At 29.7% G+C, this 20,197-nt stretch overlaps 1 protein-coding gene across 1 annotated transcript; it reads left to right on the top strand.

Annotated features, from left to right (window-relative positions):
• Nucleotides 1–631: 631 nt before the first annotated feature.
• Nucleotides 632–18,627, top strand: LOC114324381 (chymotrypsin-like elastase family member 2A). The gene is made up of 4 exons (XM_028272201.2): nucleotides 632–812; nucleotides 9,067–9,355; nucleotides 16,194–16,405; nucleotides 18,249–18,627. The coding sequence occupies exons 1-4, from the start codon at nucleotides 767–769 to the stop codon at nucleotides 18,551–18,553; spliced, it is 852 nt and encodes a 283-aa protein (XP_028128002.1). The 5' UTR covers nucleotides 632–766; the 3' UTR covers nucleotides 18,554–18,627.
• Nucleotides 18,628–20,197: the final 1,570 nt, after the last annotated feature.

Consider the following 20,197-nt stretch of genomic DNA (forward strand, 5'->3'; position numbering starts at 1 on the left):
TTAACCAAATCTACGGTTGTCTTCACCTTCCGTAGTAATTCTTCATTGGCGACTTTGTATTTTAAAAACTATTTTTCTCTATTCAAAGTTATAATTTGAAGTCCATGTTTTCTTTTACAGTTTTAAATTCTTTCATATTATCTGAAGTTTAAAACGATTTGTTTAACACCTGTGTCTACAAAACTGCACTTATGCCTGCCTATTTATTAAGATAAGATAATTATATAAAAATATGATATGGATTCATGGTCATTATTTTTTTTGTAAATAGTATATTTTTTTCTATTGGTTGCCTTCTAATAATACATGTTTTTGCTACCCTTATTATGCTTTTACAATGCTAGTAACTTTATTTCAATTAAACATTGAATGTAAATGTTAAAGTAAATGATATTCAGAAAATAAAATCCCTCATAATACGTTTTTTCACAGATTGACAGAATTTTGAGAACGAAAATTATTCTTTATTTAGCGGCGATACAATCAAAATCTTGGCATTCAAAATAGGGTTCAGTTTCGACGATTACTTCCTTATCGGAGCGACATGCGACACCTCTAATATATTTGTGATATAGCCTATCAAAGTTCAAGACGGCAACTAATTACTAGATATTGTTTGCTAATCATTATGTAAGAGAAATCATGTAAAAAAATTACAAGATAATTTTTCAATAGTATATATATATCGAAACCTTCGATATCGAGTACCTATTATAGCGAGATATATTATAGAGATATTTGTAATTTTATTTAAAATATTTACAAGATGAAACCTATTGTTTTGTGTTTGATGATAATAGCAGCATCTAAAGGTATAGTTAAATTATTGTTTTTCTTTAATTTGTTTTATATATTCTGAAACTATTTTTTTGTGGCATGTTAGGCTATTGATTATATTCAAAATAAAATAGCTAAAAGGAACTAAAACGTTAACGGGGTTTTATTATTTCATATGGTCAATGGACATCTATATATGATAAAACCGCGAAGTGCTACCATTTAAAGGGGTGCGTTTTTGAGAAATGGGTTAATTAGTCCCTGGGCACAGGTTACATTAGGGTGAGTTCTATGCACTTTTGGTACAAACATACCTACATAAAAATTATTCCTGGTTAAATTTCCTATCTACATATCGCTTTTTAAAGTCAATGATACTTTTTTTTTCAAAAATATATTCAAAAGAAAAAGCACAAAGAAATCCAAAAGAAAGACATTTTGTTTTTTGTCCCATAACTTTTGTCCACGAGGATATAGGTATAGACATTGCTTTACAGAAAAAAAACCTACATATTTCTTCTTTAAAATGCTGTTCAGTAGAGGTAATTAGGATTTATAGTTTTCGAAATATGATTTATCAAAATTAGCCACTCACAGCAATTTTGGGCAATTTTCCTTGTTACTTCGTAAATATTGTTCTGCAACTTTTTTCTACGTAACTTTAGGTATATGCAATGGTACACGTAATAGGAATAGAAATCAATTACCTTTAAAATGGTCTACTGTATAACGTTGTATGACTTTTTCTTTTCGAAAGAGATTATGGTTTTTCAAGGTTTTACACTTTTAACGATTTTTTATAATACATATGTATAAAAATAAAATAATATTATATAATATATTATATATTATATATTATATAATATTATATTATATATAGTATATATAATATAATATTATATTATATATTATATAATACCTAATATAAAAAAAATATTATTTTTTACATTTTTTACGATTATTTTTGAAATTTCTCATTATAACTTTTTTCTTCTATATTTAGCTATATATTATATTATATAATAAAAAAGCTTATTTTGTTTACTTTAAAATCGTGTACTACAAAAAATTCTAGGATTATTTTTTAGTAAGATATTATTTTTCAAAATGTAATAAGTACTTGCAACGATTTTTGATTTAAGGATTATTTTTTAAATATCTCATTATAAATTTTTTTTCTTGTACATGAATATACTATATATTGCTCAATAAAGAGGGCTTATTTTCTGTTCTTTAAAATGGTGTATCATCTATATTTAAATAATGGAAACCGAGTGATTCTTTGATATTTTTTTACCTGTCACTAGTTAAAATTATTTCAACGTTGACATTTAAAAAATTTTCAAAATCAAAGTCCATCTGTTCGTTAGCATTAGCTTCAATATCTTCCTCTGGCACCTCAGTTATCTTAGAGTTCCCACAATTAGTACCCATGCACATGCACCCTTTGCAGAATATTGAACAACTAATTCCTATCTTCCTACAACCGCAGTTTTTTGTACATCCTTTGGTACATTTACATGCTATTTTTTCAAGCAAAGCTTGTGGTGCAGGAGCTTTGACAGTAAATATTACGTATAAAAAATAAGATTCAATCATAACACACAATCACATAAAAAAGTTGTAATGAGAAATTTAAAAAATAATCCTAAAATCAAAAATTGATGCAAGTACTTATTATATTTTGAAAAACCATATCTTATTCAAAAATAATCCTAGAATTTTTTGATAATACACCATTTTAAAGTAAACAGAATAAGCTTTCTTTTTGAAGTTATACTTCTTTACCGGCGATAGAGGGTGATTTTTTTATATGTTAAAACCTATCAGCCCGGCGCATGCGCATTATAACTTTGTTCTGATTGGATGTTCAAATGACATGTCAAAAATTATCCGATATGGCAGCTGTGGTTTGGAGGTAAAGGTAAAGGTAAACAAATGTATAATATATTAGTTTTATTGTTGTGAGGACAGAAACAAAAAAGTTTATAATATTGTAGTGACTTTTAAATAGTTTTTAAAAGCAACAGGTACGTAATAATTGTTAATGTATCATGGGTATAAACCTACCTATTTGATCTGCCAAAGTACATAGTATGTAATACTTTTATTTATATAATTTGATTACCATCAAAATTTCTATCAATATTCACCTAATATATTGTTTTTTTACTCTATGTTTTGTTGTATTTTTTCAATTCTAAATCATTTCAATTCAAAATTAAAATAATTTGATCAATTTTCAAAATATCAAAATATCACAAGTTTAATCCGTTTAGTTAGTCGATCTTCGTAAATAATGACACATAGTGTCCGTGGCTAAGCGGAGAAGGCGAATGAATTCCAATACCAACCGCTCTTATCAGCGATGGTTCGAGTCCCAATAGAAACTTTCTTTTTTGTTTTTTTAAATACATTTTATGATTGTAAGTATATTTATTATATAATTGTATTTTCAGAAAATACGTATTTAGTTAAAAAAAATTTTCGACAATTAATGTTCAGACATCATTTGTGGCTTGTTTAATGTGTTTGTGTGTGTTTTATTCTTTTATTATTTTAATTTTTGGCACTGTTCTAATAAAAATGTTTGAGAAGTAGTAAGTATAAATTAGTTTAATATTTAAACAAAATATAAATAAAAAGTATATTAATTTCGTTTAAATCATATAATAGAAGTATAACTTCTTACGTGCGTACAAAGTACACACACATTCTTTTTTTATTATATAATATATACCTAAATGTAGAAAAAAAAGTTATAATTTGAAATTTAAAAAATAATGGTAAAAAATATAAAAACTCGTTAAAAGTATAAAATCTTGAAAGAGATAACCTCTTTAAAAGAAGTCGTACAACATTATACAGTAGAAAATTTTAAAGGTAATTGATTTATATTCCTCTTACATGTACCATTGCATATGCCTAAAGTTGCGTAGAAAAAAGTTACAGAACAATATTTGCGAAATAACAAGGAGAATTGCCCAAAATTGCTGTGAGTGGCAAATTTTGAAAAATCATATCTTGAAAACTGTAAATCCTAATGACCTCTACCAAACATCATTTTAAAGAGAAAATATGTAAGTTTTTTTTCTGTAAAGTAATGTCTATACCTATATCCTTGTGGACAAAAGTTATGGGACAAAAAACAAAATTTCTTTCTTTTGGGTTTCTTTGTGCTTTTTTTTTGAATATATTTTTGTAAAAAAAAGTATCTTTGACTTTAAAAAGTTATATTTAGATAGGAAATTTAACCAGGAACAATTTTTATGTAGACTTGTTTGTACCAAAAGTTCATAGAACTCACCCTAATGTAACCTGTGCCCAGGGACTAATTCACCCATTTCTCAAAAACGCACCCCTTTAAATGGTAGCACTCCGCGGTTTTTTCATATATAGAGATTCATTGACCATATGAAATAATAAAACCCCGTTAACATTGTAGTTCCTTTCTATAGTACATAATCAATAGCCTATGTGTATGTAGTACCAACCTATTCTATTCTAATCCAGAAAATTTTCTACTACGTTTTTAAGCAGCTATCTCATTTTCTATAAACTTTTTCATTCTTTCAATTTTTATCTGAAGTATTCAAATTCTCTTAAAATCCCATAGTCTAAATTATTTCAAAATAAATTTACTAAGAATTATCATTTTTTAAACATGAATTATACAGTGATGATGTTTAGGTTGGAATAAATTCATTTTCGCTACAATGGCGATTTTGGAGATAAATCCCGAAACGGATTTTTATTTTTAAATTACTATTTTTTAGCATATTATATATATCATACTAATGGCGTAATCCATCTGAGCGTGATGATGTAGTCGATGATTTTTTTAAATGAGAATAGGGGTCGTGTGACAGCTCATTTGAAATGTTATTTAATTCTCTATTCAGTAATATAAACATCAGCATAATTATTTATACAGGGTGTCCAAAATTTTTTATTAATTAAATTAATTGATACAAAAAGAAGAATGTATGTAAAATATTTAATTCAAAATACATTTTACTGCTGTCAGAAAACATAAAAGATGTTTATTTGACAAATAAATATGGTTTTTAGCTTAAACTCAAGTTGAAGTTGCCACCCACCCACCTCTTGGCAGTTTGAACATTTAATTTAAACGAAAAGTAATGTATTTTAAATAAAATAAATTACATACATTCCTCTTTTTGTATCATCTAATTTAATAAAAAAATGTTTTTGGACGCCCTATATAAGTAATTATGTTAATAATCCACGAGGAAAAAAGTTTTCCTGTAGTTGGCTGTATACACATATGTATTACAAAAAACAAGTAAAATCCTTTATAAAGGTATATTTATTAAAATTCCCCAAAAAGGGCTACATCACAGAACTAGTTGTTTTCGATCTGATAACAGATCATCATCAGTGCTGACAAGATGCTGCCATGCTAACCACCAAAATACAAGAATATTCGGGAAAAAACCCTTTAAACTTGATCAGTCATGGAAACATTGACTATAATTGTGAAATTGAACAGGGATGCACAAAATAGCACATGTATTCTGCCCAAGGTACATTTGAGCCCAAATTGAGTTGTTCATATGTTGAATGGTTGTCAACTGTTGTCAATGTTAGTTCAACATTAATGGACTTCATTTTCACAATTTTAGCAAAATCTAGTAAACTAAATAAGAACACAGAGCCGTACATACTTTTTAGATATTGCTAATAGATGCCATCAAAAGTCTAAAATTGCATATTTCATATTAGATTGGCGATATGTAATAAATATTATACATACAGGGTGAGTCACCACTAACGGGACGGAACATTACAGCGAAATGGTAAAAAAATTGAAAAAAATTTTAAATTAGTAGTTTGTAAGTTGATAAAATCTACATTTTAAAATTATTTTGAAATATACAGGGTGTTCCAATAAATGGCGGCGTATCAAAGTTATATTTTTTTATGGAACACCCTATATTTTATTGCATTTTTTAATTGTCCGCAAAAAATAAGGTATAGCTTCATAAGGCTTTCCCCACGACCTATGTACAGAGTGTTAAGATATTTAAGAAATTATAAAAAAATTACTTCTACGCCTAAATATTTGGATATTGGTTGAATGGATTTCATGATTAATTATTACACATTTATTTACAGGGTGTTCAAAATTTACAGTTTCATTATTGGATTATTCAATGTATCATATGATTTTTAATTTAAATGGAACACCATGTATATTAATAAATAATTATACTAAACAAATTTACCTCTTTCGAATGGAAGGACATATGGATGGCCTATAGTTTTTACGTAATTTACAATTATTAAAATTCTTAATCTGTAAATCGATTTTAAAACAAAAGATGTAGTTAATTAATGGCATTGTATGACATTATCATTTTATGACATTACGGTCTGGTAACTATTTTATAATTAATGTATTCCATGATTGATTATTACACATTTATTTACAGGGTGTTCAAAATTTACAGTTTCATTATTGGATTATTTAATGTGTCATATGATGCTTATTTTAAATAAAACACCATGTATGTATATTAATAAATTATTATACTAAACACATTTTCCTCTTTCGAATGGTATAGGGATGTTTTATAACTAGCAGTCATAGTTTTTGCGTAATTTACAATTTTTTCAAACGGTAAATTGGTTTTAAAATAGTTATTTATGAAACAGTTCGTGAAGTATGATATTTAGAGCACGAGCGACAGCGGAGCGAGTGGTATACATCGCGTAAGTTCGCAAAAAGTACTTCACGCACAGTTTCATACAATATTTTATCTAGTCTACCATAAACAAATAAAAAAACTGCAACTCTTCGTCACTGGAATTTATTTCTATTCTACAATTTTTAGAACTTTGACATTAAAATTTCTAACTTCTTTCAAACCACAAAACTGTCAAAACTTTTGTCGTAATTTATTGCTCATTATGTCATCACCATGACAACGCCAAAGTTAAGGATATTTGATTGAATGAAAGTGTGTTAAAACAGTGCGAAAGATAGAAGTAGACCCTATTCCACGAACATACGCCTGTTTTGGATTACTTCGACAACGAATATTTTAATGTGCAAAATAAGAAGAACCAAAGTAAATTGCAAATTACATTGTTGTTTATTGGAATAATTAGTAGCGCCATTTATTTTTACTTCTTATGTTGCACAGTAAAATATTCGTTGTCGAAGTAATTCAAAACAGGCGTATGTTCGTGGAATGGCCCATATATAAATATTATTTATCTACTCATCTTACTATTATTATTTACTATTATTTATCTACTCTCACTTATCTATGTCATATTATGTATAAGTTTTTAGTTTGTGAAAACTGTCATTATAGAGATAGCAGTGCGTGAAGTGTTAAAAGAAGTGTGCGTGAAGTAACAGTGTATTTTAAATGGGACTTTGTTTGTTTGTTTGTTTACTGTATCATAATGAAATGAAAATTTTGTCTATTTACTGGAGACCATTATTATGAAAAGTAGGGATATTGGTCTGTATACAATACATTTACAAAAATCAGGATCTTCTCCAAAGTCTAAAGTTCATAAACGATAAGTTAAATATTTATCATAATGTTCGGTCTAATACTGGTGTAGTTGAATTTTATACTGATAACAGTGGTTTCTCACAGTCGTTCTAACAGTCGTTTTGACTGATTTACAATTCACCAGAAATTTTTTCTTTAGTAGTACATATTTGGGTTTTCCGTAACAGAAAGCAGGACATCAAGTTCCTTGACATCATTACAAATAACTGGTTTATTTTTATTTAACTTTCCGTATGCAACATTACCAGTAGCACGGAATCTATTGAAATCTCTTAAAAACGTCCTTTTTTGGGTGTCTTCTATCAGAATACTTTTGAGCGTAAACTTTAGAAGGTAAAGATACAATTTTGCAAACACTCTTCAATGCAAAGTGCCATGTCTACTCTTTCGTAAATAACGTAATTATTCATTTTTAGAAACAATTAAATTTGAATATAATAAACGGATGTTTATCTTTTTGATAATTACCAGACCGTACTGTTATAAAATGACGATGTCATACAATGAGTTACATCTTTTGTTTTAAAATCGATTTACAGATTAAGAATTTAAATAATTGTAAATTACCCAAAAATTATTAGATCTAGGTATAGGACATCATGTATCATTCGAAAGAGGTGATTTCGTTAAGTATAATGGTTTATGAATATACATGATGATCCATTTAAAATAAGCATCATATGATACCTTGAATAATCCAATAATGAAACTGTAAATGTTGAACACGTTGTAAATAAATGTGTAATAATCAATCATGGAATACTTTCAACCAATATCCAACTATTTAGATGTACAAGTAATATTTTTATAATTTCTTAAATAACTTAAGCCTTCTTTTAAAACTTTACATTTTAAGAAAAGTCAACATAACTCTTTATATGGGAAATAAGCCACAATTAAAATGAAAGAAATAATTTTATTAACGTTTCGACGCCCAAATCGGGTGCCGTTGTCAAAATACACTAAAATAAACAAAAGTTGTTGCTAAGCAAAAAAAAAACAAAAAAAATTTTTTTTTTGCTCAGCAACAACTTTTGTTTATTTTAGTAATATTTTGTATTTTGACAACGGCACCCGATTTGGGCGTCGAAACGTTAATACAATTATTTCTTTCATTTTAATTGTGGCTTATTTCCCATATAAATAATTAATCATAAAAATGCCACAAGGAAATAGCTTCAGAACAACATCAACATAACTCAGATCAGTCTGTACATAGGTATCGGGAAGATTTATGAAACTATACCTTATTTTTTGCGGACAAATAAAAAAATGTAATAAAATACAGTGCTCCATAAAAAAAATATAACTTTGATACGCCGCCATTTCTTGGGACACCCTGTATATTTCAATGTAATTTTAAAATGCAGCTTTTATCAACTTACAAACTACTAATTTAAATTTTTTTCAAATCTTTTACCATTTCGCTGTAATCTTCCGTCCCGTTAGAGGTGACTCACCCTGTATATTAAAAAAAATTAAATAAAATAAATCGAATCGGAACGTATCGAATGGAATCGAATTGAAACGAATCGAATATAATAGAATATATAAGAAGTAGTCACTTCTGTCGGCACTCCGCAAGTGCCACGCCGCCCTCTATTTTATTGAGAAATCTTCCGTTTCGTTGAAATTTTGAAGACGTACTGTTGCTGTCTGGTTTCAATACAGATTTTTCCTATTTTACGGTGTTATTGACAAAAATGTAAGAAATAATCACAAATTTGTATTCCAGCTATTCCAACAAACAGATTAACCAATGATGATGCCAACTTGGGAGATTTTCCATGGATCGTCGCGTTGAATATTTACGCCCGTATGCCATGGTACGAGATAACTTATCACGAATGTGGAGGCGTACTTGTAAGCAAATCTTGGGTTTTAACTTCAGCTAGTTGCGTCAAATCTAATGCCCAATGGAATACAGTGACAGAGATCTACGCTGGTTTCGTACGACAAAACGACCCGTCGCGTCAATCATTTACGATTTCAAGAATTGAGCGACATCCTGGTTTTAATATGAAGTAAGTACTAGGCTTGTTCAATTGAAATACTAGTCCACAGTACATCGTCCTTTTTTGAAAATGATTACAAAAGTCTTAAAAAAGGTTTTAACTGCTTCGTTTGAGCGAGTCTACCACTTAGGTTGGACGCGTTTCCGCACGCCACACGCCTAAACCTGTAGCTCTAGTGCGGTTAAGTTTTGTTATTCAAAACTATAACTTTTAATTTTAATCAAAACATTATACGTTAAAATAAAATAAATTATTTTTGTCGGACAAAATAGAGGGCGCTATCGTCGAGTCCGACACCAGCAAGATGTCAGTCACTATCGCGCGGTATCACAAAACTCTTAATTTTCAATTGAAAGTACTTAATAATTAATTACTAAAGATTGTCGATCTCCTGTTCGACAAATTTACAGCCTCGTTTCTTTAGTCCGACTACGTAAATATGGCAGTGTTTTGCGATTACAAAATTTCGGACATGCATAACAAGTGATTGATTGGAGGGTCCTTTATCCAAATATTTCACTGTCTGACAAAAATTGGGTATCAGATGGCCAGTTCGATAAATTAACCTTTAACTACACGCGCTGGCGTATTTTGTACGCCAGATATAAGAATTCTACTGCAAATATATTTGAAAATTTAATTTTTGACCTTGTTTATCTCTCTAACCTATCACTGGAATGTGCTTTACAATTTGGTTTTAGTTTCGTTATAATCGGCGTTCTGGGAAGATCGTAATTTACAGTTTATTATTTGTTACTTCCGGTGGTGCACAATATACGCCACGATTATATTAATATAAGTAGTAATATAAGTACATATTTCAATTGTTTTTTAGTCGTTATGGCACAAAATATATTTTTCTTTCTAAACAATACTTTTTCTCTTGTAAAAAATCACATTTCGAAAAATTTCTTATTAGTAATTCTATTTATCATGGAATCCAGTTATTCCATATAATTATAAATCCCAATTGGCTTACTGAGAAGGAACTCCAAGTATTCACTGATGCCCAATAAGGTTTATAACAAACAAATAAGTGTATTTTTTCAAAAAAAAAAATAAACAAATCCGCTGTTTTTAAGTATATTTTCTTGTGGCGTATAAAGTACGCCACGCGTGTAGTTATGTTATAACTTGATGCGCGGGTAGTTAAAGGTTAATTTCAAAACTTTTTATACCGTAACCCTACGAAACACCAGTAAATTGAGCTAATACTGTCCTGGACCCTTCACTTGTTGCACTGTTTACTTTTACGTCTAATGACGGCTAGAATGTCAGAGCATGTATAGAAAGCAAATGTAAACAATTACTAGACGTTTCATATCCAAACAAAGCATTGTCATGAAGCATCTAGACTAGAGGTATAGCAGGTGATTTGTGACGATACCGACAAAGTACAAGTAGGTAGTAGACTACCACTAGTGCAGTCACTGAAGGTTTTCACCTCCGATTTCGTTGAACCTCCATAGATTTTTATGAAAATTGGTGAGTGGTTAGAGAATACCTCAAGGAACAAAGGTGATATGATGCCAACTTGCGCTTTTATCCTGGGGGTGGATGCCGCCCCTTCTCGGGAGTGAAAATTATTTTATTAAAAATAATACCATAAATCCATAGAGGGACAAATTATAAGCAAAATTTGTTATATAAAGTTATTAATATAAATTAACACTTTTTGAGTTATTAAAGACCAAAGATTTTATTTTTTAGTAAAAAATGCATGTTTTAAATCGGTTTTTCACGTATAACTCAAAAACTATAAGCTTTTACAAAAAAGTTATTATCATTGAAATTGAAGACAATAAAAAATTGAATACTTTCTTTATTAAAGAACTAAACTAATGTTAGTACAAAGTGAGTTATTGGCAATTGAATGTGTATCTTTTTCCACCAGTACTCAAATCTAAGTATTCAAGCTTAAATAACGGGAAAACGATGCAATGTATAAAATATACTTGCTAAACATTTGTCAAAGTACTTCAGAATGCCTATCAAATAAGCTTCAGAACAAGTTAGTAGCGTCAAAATTAAGCAAGTTATGATGAAAATAAAAGAACCCTTTCGAATTTTTTATAAAAAACTAAAAAATAAAATATACGCCATTTCCACAAAATTAAAAATTTATAGTAATCCTTACAAGAACTTCTTTATATTAGCATAAATAATGATTTTAATAATGTTGACAGATTTAGAATGCATATTTTTGAAAAAAGATGTAATTTAAAAAAATCACAATTTTTAAAATTTTTGTAATTTTCATATTCTTTTGATAATAACTCCAAAAATACTCAATATACGTTAAAAATGATATATAACCAAATTTTAGTTTTTTATGTGTAAAATATTTTACCTGTTCTACTATTTCTATAGGGTGAAAATTAACCGAGATAGAAACGTTTAAATCTTAAATTTTGCTGTGAGAACTATGCAACTGGGGTCATTTAACCTGTTATTTTAAAAAAGGTAAGGGGTTTAAAAGAATAAATTCAACGTGGTTAAATAGTCCGTAGAATTACCTTTCAAACGGTTTTTAGATGAACCTGATTTCGTAAAAATGAACGAAGTTATTAAAAAACACTATAACATTTTTTGGAAAAAATTTTAAAAGATAAATTTTGAAAAAATTTTGGAGCATAAATTTTAAAGTTATCAACATGGTCGGGGGCTCATTTGATAGACATATTGTGGCAATTTCGTTTTTATAAGTTTTTGTCATTTTTTGTCGGGAAATTACTTTTTAATAAACATGTAGTATTTGAACGATAAAAAAATTAAAATTATTATAATCGCAAAACATAACCTGCCATAATTAACATATTTACGTTGTCGGATTGACGAAACGAGGCGGTAAATTTGTCGGACAAGAGATCGACAATCTATTGTAATTTATTATAAATAACTCATACAGAAGTAAAAACTTCAAGTTGTATACTGGTATAAAATCGTTTATTAAAAAACTTCATAATGTCGTGCAAAACGTTTTCGTTCTAATTCAGAATATCTGCAGTGCCTAGAATGAAGTATTTCCACGTTAGATTAAGGCAAAAAAGGTTAAAATTGTGACCGTTAATGTGAAAAACATGTGGAGAATACGTACATTCTGCTAAGTAGTTGAAACTAGCACACTAATTAAAGTGGTAACATCATAATGTATGGTTTACATGTTAGATTTAATAAAAATATGGTGAAGTATTTTTCGTTCAAAACGTCTCAGCTTTTCTTCGTTTGATTTGGTCATGGTCCACGTTTCGCATCCATATGTTAGTACTGGTCTGACGATGGATTTATAAATTTTGATCTTGGAACTTCTTGTAAGATTTTTTGATATAATAAGCTTATCCAGTGCGAATAGACAGCGATTTGCTGATTGGATTCTGTCTTTTATTTCTTCAGTAACATCGTTGTCACCTGTGATTACGGCCCCCAGATACTTAAAACGTTGTACTCTTTCGAAATTAAAGGTGTTGACCGTCACATTTTGTCCTATCCTGTCTCTTCGTGTCGTTCTATTTATACACATATAATTCGTCTTCTCTTCATTAATCCTCAGCCCTACTTCGCTTGTTGCTTCTTCCACCTTGTTGAAAATGGCTTTTGTGGATAGGATGGAGTCTCCAACGAGATCAATGTCATCTGCGTAAGCTAGGAATATCTTGGGACCTTGAACCGATAGCAGTTCTGTCCTTATTTCGGCCGACCTCATGGCTTTCTCTAATACAAGGTTAAAAAGTAGTGGAGATAACGCATCACCCTGTTTGAGTCCACTGTTGATTTCAAAGCTGTCAGACAGTTTATTATTTACACGTACTTTTGATATTCCACCCTCCATACATACTTTAGTTATCCGAATGAGTTTCTTTGGTATTGAGAACTCCGCCATGGCATTCCATACTTGGCTTCTTTCTACGCTAACATATGCCTGTCGAAAGTCTATGAAGAGATTGTGTATGGGTCTGTTATACTCCCATCCTTTTTCTAGAAGCTGTCTCAGCGTGAATAGTTGATCTATTGTGGATCTGTTTGCCCTAAAACCGGTTTGATATTCTCCTAGGATATTTTCAGCATGTCGATCTGCTGAAGGCATATCATTATAATATATACAAAAAATTATGCTTTTGAAGCACAGAAAGCTTTTTGAAGTTATACTTCTTTAGGCACGAGGGTAAATTTTTAGATTCCCTGGCGGATGCGCACACCGACAGTATATTAGTAAATTATCGTTATATATGACAGTATATTTATTCGCTCAAACGTTATACGGGATCGTATTGGGTGTTAAAATCATCTGTCAATAATTGTTGGAGATTATGGATCAACAAATGTTGTGTATATTAGTTTTTATTGTTGTGATGGCAGAGAAAAAAGCAAGTTTATAATTATAGTGACTTTTTAAATAGTTTTTAAAGGCGACAGGTACGTAATAATTGTAAATGTTTCAGTATCCTAATAAAAATTACATAGGTATTGTACCCTCGGAGATCCGTGGAAAAAATTTACACCCAAAATAACAAAATTCAGTTTGGCAACACTGTGCGAATGTTGATAGTAACATATCCTTTTTAAGATAAGCACAACTGTAATTTAGTCCAAACAAATTAATATATTTTTTTGCCAACAAAAACGAGATTTTTCAACCAAATAATGTTTCAAATATGATGTGCAAAATAATTTTTAATTGGCTTCTGCTAATGGGCTTACTTTTTTTGTCATTAAAGTAAAAAAAAACTAAATTTTATTCATTAAATCAATGTTGTCCGGTTATCGTCTTAATTATTTTAACTGTACTAATATCCGTTGAGTAATTCTGAATGATGAATAGGTCGTTAAAACATTTTATCTATAGCGGCTTCTGGAATATCTTAAAAATATCGAATTTCATTGATAAAATGCGCATATTCCACCGATCTTCGCTTCGACATTACCTACCTATTTGGAAAATTTAAAATGAACTTATCAAAATAGCATGTAATGCTTTGATTTACATACTTTGATTAACATTAAAATTTCTGTCAATATTCACCTAATATATTGTTTTTTTACTCTATGTTTTGTTGTATTTTAAATTTTAATATTCTACAAAAATCAAAATAATTTGGTTAAATTCAGAACTGTCAAAAGTTTAAACCGTTTAGTTCGTCGATCTTCCCACATAATGTATGTGTCTCCGTGGGTAGAAGTGTAAGATGAATGAATTCCAATACTAACTGCGCAAACATAAACGGGTTCGAACCCCAGTAGAAACTTTTATTTTTTTTGTTTCTTTTTTATACATTTTATGATTGTTAGTATATTTATTACATAATTTTTTTTCAGAAAATACGTATTTAGTTAAAAATTTTTCCGACAATTATTGTTCAGAAATCATTTGTGGTATTTTTCAATGTGTTTGTGTGTGTTTTATTCTTTAATTTTTTTAATTTTTGGTACTCTTTTAATAAAATTTTTTGAAAAGTAGTAAGTATTAAAATTAGTTTAATATTTAAATAAAATATAAATAAACTGTTTAAAGTACATATATTAATTTCGTTGGAATCATATAATAGAAGTATAACTTCTTGCGTGCGTTATTTATGATATAAGTGTTAAAAGTACACGTTTAAGGCACGCATGTGAAAGTTTGCAGAATGAGCGAAGCGAATTCTGCAATTCACATGAGCGCATTAAAAATGTACTTTTAACACGTATGTCATACAATATTTTTTCTACAAACGTCTTATATATCAACAATTATAATTTATTCATTCTTAATTACAGGACAATATATACAAAAACTTTTCTTGAACTTGACTGACATTCCATTTTTATATTTTTCTTGCCATTACATCAAAACTGCCTATACTGTCAATACGTAAATCATAACAACTATAGAATAACATCTTACTTTTATTGTTGTATATTCTACCAAATTTTAATAGTTTTTTTCTACAAACGTGTTAAAAATGCAATAATACATTTTAACTTAAATTTTAAAAGACCTTTTAAACCACCTTTTTCAAATTGCGCAACTTGTACTATTAATATTAATGTTAATAAATGAAATATAAATATTTTGACTTTTCACAATTTGACAATTCACTTTTAACTGCAGTGCCTTAAAATTTTTTAACACGGTTGTAGAAAAAGTATATTAAGAGCAAACAGTAGCGATCAACAGGTAGCAAAAACGCGTTCCAAGATTGCGGCTGTAATTTTGAATATTTTTTCGAGATATTTGGCACATGTATTTGTAATATAATAAAGAATAACGGTACAGTTGAAAAATATATTAGTATGTGGAAATTACTCTGTAATTAAATACAATATTAAAAAAACGAGCCTGTACCGCCATTAAGAAGAACAAAAAAATACACCTTCTTCAAATAAACTTTTTATCCTATGCCTAGATTTTGTGTCATTTTGGAACTACTAATGAGATTAAAAATTTTAGTAGTTCCAAAATGACATAAAATCTAGGCATCGGATAAAAAAGTTTATTTAAAGAAAGTGTATTTTTTTGTTCTTCTTAATGGCGGTACAAACTCATTTTTTTAATATTGTATTTAATTGCAGAGTAATTTCCACATAATATTATATTTTTCAAATTTAGCTCTGTACCGCCATTCTCTATTATATTACAAATACGTGTGCCAAATATCTCCAAAAAATATTCAAAATTACAGCCGCAATCTTGGACCGCGTTTTTGCTACCTGTTGATCGCTACTGTTCCCTCTTAATTTCGTTGAAATCATATAATAGACGTATAACTTCTTACGTGCGTACAAAGTACACACACATTCTTTTTTTTTTATAAATTTTAAATGTTTTATATACAATATTCTCTTAATTCTTTATTTTCCATATTTTTAGTGAATCTCGCAATCCATCTTTTGACGATATTGCTTTGGTAAAACTGGATCGTGATGTGGAACTAAACGAAAATGTAAAAATCATCAAACTTCCAGAAGCAGATGCAGACATTACTAAAAATTTTACCTCTGCTGGTTGGCCTTATGCGGCTATTACTAGGGAAAACCAAGACATCCTACAATTACGAAGTGTACCATTTTTAGATTATAAAAGTGAGTTTTTCAGCAACATACAATTTAAAAACAGGTTATGTTTCATTTCGGTTCAGAGATGATCCCGCATCCCCATACGTTCGTTTCGGTCTCTCCAGCCCTCTCCAGTGGGGCTAGATGAACACCTACATGTATTACATAAGTTGTTTTTAATTTTGCATTTACTCATATATTGAGTACAAGGAATCGACTTTCGTTGGAATTTTTCCTAGACTAATAGACGGAATCTGACTGCCTATTGTACAGTCCGTTTAGTCCCAAACCCTGTCAAACGCCTTCGTCAGATCAATGAAGCAAAAATACGCACATACCGAAGTCTATAGCTTTTTCTTTTATGTGTTTTATTATAAATACTCCGTCTGTCATAGACCGCCCCTTTGTAAAACCTTGCTGTTCTTTAACATTAGTGTTTTGCCTTTCCAATTTGTACTTATAAATACCAGTGAAAAGTTTCATCGTTGTATTTAAGAGGGTTATTATTATTCTGTTATTATTATTATTCCTCTGTAGCTTTGTTTGCAAGTTTCTTGTCCTTTTTTTAAATAAGGGAGTTGTGATGCTCTTATGCCATTCCGTTTCGTTTAAAATTCTGTTAAATAGTTTCCACAGTTCACTTGGAAGTTCATGGCCTCCATATTTTAAAAGTTCATTGGGTATACCATGCATCCCTTCCAGGTAATAGTCTGTTTTTTAGCTTTGCCTCTACCTCTTTGTCATTGATTGTAGTACTTATATCTGTTTCGTATTCGTTTATATTCAGCGTTTCTTCAGCATCATAGCTCTTTAAAATGCTGTTGCCATGTCTCTATGGTTCCCAACAGACGAACCAATCTAGCAGCACTACTCTGTGGATCCACAAAGTAGCTTCCGATGATTACCCGTAAATTTTTATGTAAATTAAACGTGAAATTCCACATGAGCGACAGTGACTGGCGACAGTGGCTTAGCCGATCCTCGCCACTGTGGCGTCCATTACAAAATCATTGGGGCTACAAAAATCACCTGTTTCAGCCACTTTGTGGATCCACAGAGTAGTGCTGCAGAGTAATTTGTCTGTTTTGAACCTATAGGTAGTCCCTTGGTCTGCACGAACTCAACTGTTTTTTTCCTGTTGCGAAGCATTTTCCATACTTTCTTTTGGGCCCCATATAGGTCGTAGTCCATGTCGCTAGTGGATTTAGCCCAATGTTCTCCTTTGTTTGATTTTATTCTTGCGTTTACTTCGTTTCTTACTTGGACATAATCTGCGAGAGCTTCTTCCGATTGTGTGCTTTTATATCTTAGGTAGTCATTTGCGTTTTAATTCACAGAGTTCTTTTAGCTCTTGGAAAAACCACGGTTTGGTGTAGTTTGTCGCTCTCGTGTTAATTTTACGCTTTCCAATCGCTTCGCTGCTGCTTCGTTGATGCATTTCTTAATTTTTTTGACAAGTATCTTCTACTCTCCATTCTGGTTGTAAGTCTTCTTAGTTTGCTGGTCATCTTGTTCTCATAAAGGAGCTCATCAAACTGATTAGTCTAAAATCACTACATTTGTTGATCTGTTTTTCTTAGGTAATGCTATAAACAGTAAAACAGTGACTCCAACCAATAATCTGGTATTTTACTTTCGTTGTAAATTTTATTAAAGGAAGTGTATTTAGTAGGTAACGTTTTCCTCGTCCAAAAGCTTAAGTAGCTCAGAAGGGATGTGATCTAGTCCAGGTGCTTATTATTTTTGGTTTCCTGGATTGTTTTTCTCTGTAATAAACGCACATTAATTTAACAAAACATTTGCAAAACAACTTAAAATTAAGAAACAGTTTCTAATTAGAACATTGGTTTACAATTTAATTTTTTTTTAGCTTGCTATGATCAAGTAGCAGCCTACGTAGCCCTTGGTCGTACTGAACCTCTCGATGAAGCTTGGGATAATATCTACCTAAACGAAACACAAAACATCTGCACAGGACCAAAAGATGCGGAAACTGCCGTTTTTACAAAAGGTTACCATGGAGGGCCCTTGATTCAGGACGGTGTCGTGTATGGCGTTTTGTCCTACACGTTGAATGTGTACATATACCATAAGGACTTCTATGAGCCATCAGGAGTATTTATTAATGTTTTCAATTACATATCTTGGATTAAAGGAATAGTCGATGATTTATAAAATATAGAATCGATGAGTTTGTTGATACAGATGATTTGTAATTTATTTTTAATTATATAAAATATATTGATAAACAGATTTCATTTCCACCGAAAATAGAAAAAGAAACGCAACAAGGTAATCATTCAAATGAACAGCTCCAAGAAGTACGATACAATTTGAATAGTTTACACCAAGAAAGTGTTAAACACCTATATAAACGTATGTTGTGAGTTGACTATGAACACCACTTTGCACCTTAGAGTATAGTGGGTTGCATAGGCATCAGGGGCTGGGAAGAGCTTGTCAATATTCAGGGTTGTCATTCTTCATAAAAAGCTCTGCATGGTCCAAAACCTAAGATTCAACCATCAGATATAAAATTTTATGAATATTATACGAGGTATGTCAAAAAATTTGAATTTCACTCAAGAGTAAAGTAGCTTTATTTTTCACAATATTGAAAATTGCTATTATGAAAAGTTGTTTGGAATTAACAACTATATTTTAATATGCAATTACATCCTTCTAATTGAAATTTTTTTTTCTGAAAAATTATGGATAATCAACATTATTTTCAGTTATTTCAGTTCTGATATCTCTTTTATTATTAATTTTACGAAAAAAAGTGATTTTTAATAAAAAGTTCTGCATGGTCTCAAATCTAAAATACAACCATCTTATGTCAAATTTTATCAATTTTATACAAGGTATGTCAAAAATATGAATTTTGCTCAAGAGTAAAATACCTTTATTTTTCACAATATCGAAAATTGTTATTATGAAAAATTATTAAGAATTAAAACCATGTTTCAGTATGTAATTACATCCTTCTTATTGAAATATTTTGAACTATAAAGGTACTTTACTTTTGATCTAAATTTATCTTTTTTGACACACCTCGTATAAAATTGACATAAGATGGTTGTATTTTAGGTTTTGGATTATTTTAGACCATGCAGAACTTTTTATTACGAATCACTTTTTTCGTAAAATTAATAATAAAAGAGTTATTAGAATTAAAATTACTGAAAATAATGTTAGTTATCCATAATTTTTCAAAAAAAAATTTTTTCAATTAGAAGGATGTAATTGCATATTACAATATAGTTTTTAATTCCAAACAACTTTTCATAATAGCAATTTTCAATATTGTGAAAAATAAAGCTACTTTACTCTTGAGTGAAATTCAAACTTTTTGACATACCCCGTATAATATTCATAAAATTTGATATCTGATGGCTAAATCTTAGGTTTTGGGCCATGCAGAGCTTTTTATAGAGAATAACTTTTTTTCGTAAAATTAATAATAAAAAAGTTTTCCATATGGATACAACTTACAGGGACATACTGTATATATATATATATATATATGAAAAGAGAAAATAATTATTCTCTTGGTAGCCCGGCGAATAGCAAAATCAAGCTTTATAACAATAAAGATGACGACTTGACATGAGTCGAAACTAGTCGGGGCACCGGTGGGGTTCGAATCTAACTGAAATGCAATTATCTATTTTTCATATATATATATATATATATATATATATATATATATATATATATATATATATATAATCCTAAACCCATTTACCCTAAGGTAACCTTCATATACTTAGTTTTATTAGTGTCAACTTGTAGCCCCATTCCCTTTAATGCTGTTTC

This window comes from Diabrotica virgifera, chromosome 4 (assembly GCF_917563875.1).
Source record: "Diabrotica virgifera virgifera chromosome 4, PGI_DIABVI_V3a".
NCBI lineage: Eukaryota > Metazoa > Arthropoda > Insecta > Coleoptera > Chrysomelidae > Diabrotica > Diabrotica virgifera.

Coding starts and splice junctions, on each gene's coding strand:
- LOC114324381 (XM_028272201.2), top strand. CDS start 767: ATGAAACCTATTGTTTTGTGTTTGATGATAATAGCAGCATCTAAAG. Junction 813..9,066: donor GATAATAGCAGCATCTAAAG/GTATAGTTAAAT, acceptor TTTGTATTCCAG/CTATTCCAACAAACAGATTA. Junction 16,406..18,248: donor ACCATTTTTAGATTATAAAA/GTGAGTTTTTCA, acceptor ATTTTTTTTTAG/CTTGCTATGATCAAGTAGCA.